This window comes from Grus americana, chromosome 1, assembly GCF_028858705.1.
Source record: "Grus americana isolate bGruAme1 chromosome 1, bGruAme1.mat, whole genome shotgun sequence".
Classification (NCBI taxonomy): domain Eukaryota; kingdom Metazoa; phylum Chordata; class Aves; order Gruiformes; family Gruidae; genus Grus; species Grus americana.
The window spans coordinates 29,611,925-29,616,924 of NC_072852.1; the positions used below are offsets into that span (position 1 = coordinate 29,611,925).

Genomic DNA, 5,000 nt, shown 5'->3' on the forward strand with positions numbered 1-5,000 from the left:
CAACCAAAAATCCACTCTGCGTTTCACTGAGGTACAGATCGCTGACACTGTCTTTACTGTATGAATAACAAGTTCATGGATTCTTCACTTAGCTGACAGATTTTGTGCTAAGGAAACAGCAACCTCCTCCTCCTTTTTAGCCTTATCTGGGGCAAAGTTTTTGGATGTAAAAGCAAACAAAATAAAAAAAAACTTTTTCCCATGATGAAACAAGCTGTTAAGTTCAAATTTCATAACCGCATACCATTTATGTGACTAAAGGGAGCACTACAGTGTTATGAATTTTAAAACAACAATTATCTACAACTCTATTTGCACTTCCTTTGGCAAGTCTACAATTAAAATGTGCCTAAGCACTTGAAAATTTAAATATCAATTTGTTCGGTATTTGTAATGCATCTGCCACTGCTGCTGCTGCTGTTTTTAATATAATATTTAATGTTTCAAAATCACAATTTCACTCTTCTGCAATTAAAACAAGAAATGTAAAGACTGAGAAGTTTTCCATATATTTCCATTCTTTATGGTGTAATGAGCGATGAAAGATTACAAAATACGACCCATAAAATCTGGCTGACACTTGTGCGAATGCCCTGCGCTAACGGTCCAAAGCAGGTAACCCACATTACCTGCTGCAACATAACTGCTTGCTGCTGCTGGAGAAGTGCTTGAAGCTGCTGCGGAGACAACACTTGCTGCTGGAGAATCTGCTGCATTTGCTGAGGGGTGATCACCTGGGGAGTCATCATGGCCACTGACACAGGCACCTGCACAGGGAAAGAAAGATATCATCGTCAAACACATTTTAGTTCGCCTGCACCACAGCTGTACGTCTTTTTTATTTTGTAGCAAAGATGGACCATAATTTTTTACATAATATTTATCACTGCAAAGTTCCAGTTTCAGTCAGAATCTGTTATTTTAAGACCACAGTACTGTGGCACTCTATTTCCAGAGGCATCAGATTCGATCAGACTCAAGCCTTATGTTTCGCATCTCTTATGTATTCCTGCAAGAAATTTAAGCATTGGCTAGTACAAATGTGTATTTAAAAATAAATGATCACATGGCAGGGCTCTCAACACTTCATAATCAATCATCTTATCAAGTGTCATAATGTTACGAATGGAAAAATCTATTGAGACTGTTTCAAAAGATATGATTAAAACAGACAGCAAAATAAGTATCTTAAAACAGTAAATGTTTTACACAATAAAGACACTTAGCCTAGAAAAATATTTGCGTAATACATCACTTCAGCATAAGAAAATCTTTCTTGCTCGGCTAGTCTTTTAAGGAAGTCTGATTTATATAGGAAAAAAAAAGCTATGGACATAACAGAGTACGGCACGAGGACCGTCGCCTCAGTCAGCCAGTCTCTGTAGAGAGAAACATGTTCTCAGTCACTTCTAACTGAAAACTGAAAGTTGGGAAACCTTGTCCTAAGATTGTTAATTTGTCCACTAACATTTAAGAATGTATTTTTGTGTAGGTGCTTTTTTGGACACAGCTTTATTGTCTGTTCATTATATACTGAGGTGAAGCGTGCACATAATAGATAAACACCCACCTACGCACACGCTTCCAGGAATGTACGTGCGAGTGGGAAAGATGCAGCAAGAACGTGTGGCTGTGTACCTAAGAGAGAAAAGTCCCGTGGAAGAGCCCGAGGTACGCACCCAGCCGCTGGAGCAGACACGCTGCGTGAAACCCCTGCTCGAGCTAACCAGGGCACAGTCAAACAGCTGTCAGCAGGACAAGTTTTCCACCCATGAAAAAGCAGCCACTTGCTTGACTAGCAAAATTCAAATGTTTTTTCTGTATATAATAGCAAGCTGGCATATAAATACTGCTTTGTGAGATGTTTGTAGGACATTGCAGTCTTCCGTAAATCAGCAAAAATAATATTATTATAAATAAAATAAATCATGAACAAATCTTAAGAGGAAAAATTTTCTAATATTTCTATTACTTCAATCTATCCCAAAAGACTTTGTATAAATGTGACACTTAGAGGAAAAGAGAAATAGAAGTCTGATGAACTTTACTTTTAGAAGAAATTACTTCATCTAATATTACACAGAATACCACTTTTCACACAATTCATCACAGCATAAATTTAGGTCTTAAAACACTGACTAATTAAGAGTTTGAAAGTAAAAGTACCTACTATTACTGAAAAGTCTGATAGTCTTTCACAAACAACAAATGAATTTTACGACTAAAAATTTTGAAGGTCTTACTCTAAAATACAAGTGGAAAAGACAAACCAGACTTCCACTCAGAAATCAGACGCTTGTGGGGGGGAACTTAATCTCAGCTATCACTGGACTCCTATAGTCAACAGAATATGGAAATCCTGAGGAAAGTTCATCTGACCTAGCTTAGGCATCTATTTTAGCATGGGATTAATCCCTCTCTGAATGTGCCTCTCTCCTTTGAGTTTACACTCACTTTGAGTAGACATCGAACTTTCAGATGGTTAATATTTGTTGTCACGCTTTGTCACACCAAGAAGTTTTGTAGTATTGGAAACACCACATCTCTATGCAATAAAGTTTTATTCTAAGTCTACCTGGTCCGAAGGGCAGGACAAACAAGTTTTTGTAACTGTGGGATGCATGAGCAAAGCATAAAATTCACTGACTGGAGTCAGTGTTCAATTCCCTCTGAAGTCAGTAGGAATTTTCTCTGTTTACGTGAGATCTGAACTTGCCTTCTTGTAACAATTTTGCCTCGGTGATGCTATTCCAACTACCACATGTCACACAGAAATGAGAAGGCAAAAAGGAAGACGGACACCTTCCCAATTAAGCCATTACCTTTAACCTTCAAACCCCGCAAGAATTTTCCTAAGTCTTACATGCTTACTGCTGTAACATACAGCAAATGGTGAAGGTGTTGCACACTTGCTACTCCACTTCTCCTCTTACCTTTAAATCCCCTCTGTCTCCCCTGCCTTGTGTATTTTCAAACACACAAGTAAAAAAATTCTGATCTAAACAGAGTGAAAATCAACTTAACTCTGCAAGTGGCACTGATTTATTCATGCTCTGTGCTAAAGACTCTAGCCAGTAAGATGCACGGTAAGACTTGTGCCGCTGCAAGGGTCCTCTATTCCTCAGACTGAAATACAGATTCCTCTTCACCAGGCACATTTCTGCCAGCTTTTGTAGTATCTGCTCTGAATCTCTCTGGCTGTGTACTTGCTTTTATATTTGGAGACACACCTGCTTTGCAATACACTCCAAGAGCTTTTCTCTCCCAATTTGTTTTTCCTGTATTTTTCAACAGTCACTCTCAACTGTATAAGCTGAAGTAGAGAACCTAATTCACCTGCTTTTCAGGATGATGGACAAAAGCATGAAAAAAACCTGGCAGTCAAGATCATTAGTAAAAATACGTACTTATGTAGATAATATTGCCTTTAACAGAATTTTATGTGAGGATCCATATGTGTGCATCATACCTGATATATATCTTCTTTCCCATAGATAAAGGACAAGGCATTTTGAAAACTGCTTGAATTTTAAATTAGCAAAACGTATTAAGCAAAGAGATTTCTCTAATTGTAATTAGGTAACATAAATTGGTACATTTCACAGCCTTCAGTGATACACCAGACTGCACTTTATTTCTTACTGGCATAGTGTTACTGTGCTGTCTGGGTCGGAAGACTATCAGAAACCTGCTATTTTATGGCAAATTATGTGCATTAGGTATATTTCTTTGGTTTAGTGTCTGCGTTTTTCAAGATTTCTGATCTGATTTTACAAAAATGTAGCAAAGAGGCAAACTCTGACTCTTTTTCATAGAAATATCTCAATATATCTGAAGTCAGTTCAGGTAGAGGACAGTAGAGGGACCCAGTGAAAAGATACGATCAAGTGAACGATGTGGTTCATTTGAGCAGGCCACAAACTCCCAACAAATTCTTGGTCAGACCTCTCATGAAAAACATGAAAGGACAAAGTGAAACACGATTTATGACTGCAACCCATTTGTTATAAGGCATCTTCAAAGAAATTGAACTCCCAGCTCTGCCACGAAGATGACTGGGTACAGAAACCCTACAAAACACAACGGGTCGGACAGCCTCTGAAGAACACGTAAATTTGTCGACTCCATGATGGACCCTGCTGGGGCTTCATGTTTTGAAGAGTTTCTCATGTTTCTGATGCAGGTTGTCTCCCGTTTCTTTGGATTAGGTTACAAGTCTCACTAAATAAAACTATAGATACATAAACAAACAAATTTTTAACACATCTAAATAGCGTTTCAGGCATAAACAACTGCAAATGGCTTTATTGCTAAATGTGAATACACTAATAAAAGAAGAGCTGCGACACAGAATGAAAGTGTTGATAGTGGAAATCAGAAACATGAACATGACTGCAGAAATGAAGACAGAACTTCTTTGAAGACTAAAATGTCTGGTTTTTTCCCAGATCAATTTAAAAGGAGGCTGAGCTTGTGTATTTAACACCACTCTTCTGTCATACATGAAAAATTCAGCTTTACCAAGAAGCTTGCCAGGTAAACACTCATCTATTGTTCCTATGAACTAACCAGTAATAGGAATCATACTTTTTTTTTTTTTAATGTTACCTACAGAAATCATATTCCTAATGGCACAAATGGAAGGCAGCATAAGTAGCCTGCACCTTCAGTAAGCTTTTGCATTTTATTCCAAGTTCCTGTTATTTTGAAAGTCAGCTATTGATAATGAAAATTATATGCAAAACTTGACCTTAGTTTTCAGTGCTTTTGAGGACAATCACAAAATCACATCTGTTAGTCACATTCAGAGCCATCCCAAGGTATGTATGTAGGAATTATTTCTTTGTTACAGATAGAGGAAACAAGTCACAGCCTTTAAGTAATTAACCCAAAGTCACATGATATTTTAAGTGGCAGATCTGAGAACGGAACTGTTCAGTAAGACAAGTCTCTCTGGTTTATTGAAAGAAGTGTAATTAAACTTTTAATGGAGAAACTTC

General features: G+C 37.6%; 1 protein-coding gene across 6 annotated transcripts in view; it reads right to left on the minus strand.

Moving 5' to 3' along the window:
- FOXP2 (forkhead box P2) overlaps window positions 1-5,000 on the minus strand; it is a 439,753-nt gene that overhangs the window by 64,215 nt on the left and 370,538 nt on the right. For all 6 annotated transcript variants that reach the window (XM_054845661.1, XM_054845644.1, XM_054845653.1 and 3 more), the window contains one exon: window positions 630-767. In XM_054845661.1, the coding sequence (XP_054701636.1) occupies window positions 630-767 (138 nt within the window). The remainder of the gene's footprint in view (window positions 1-629; window positions 768-5,000) is intronic.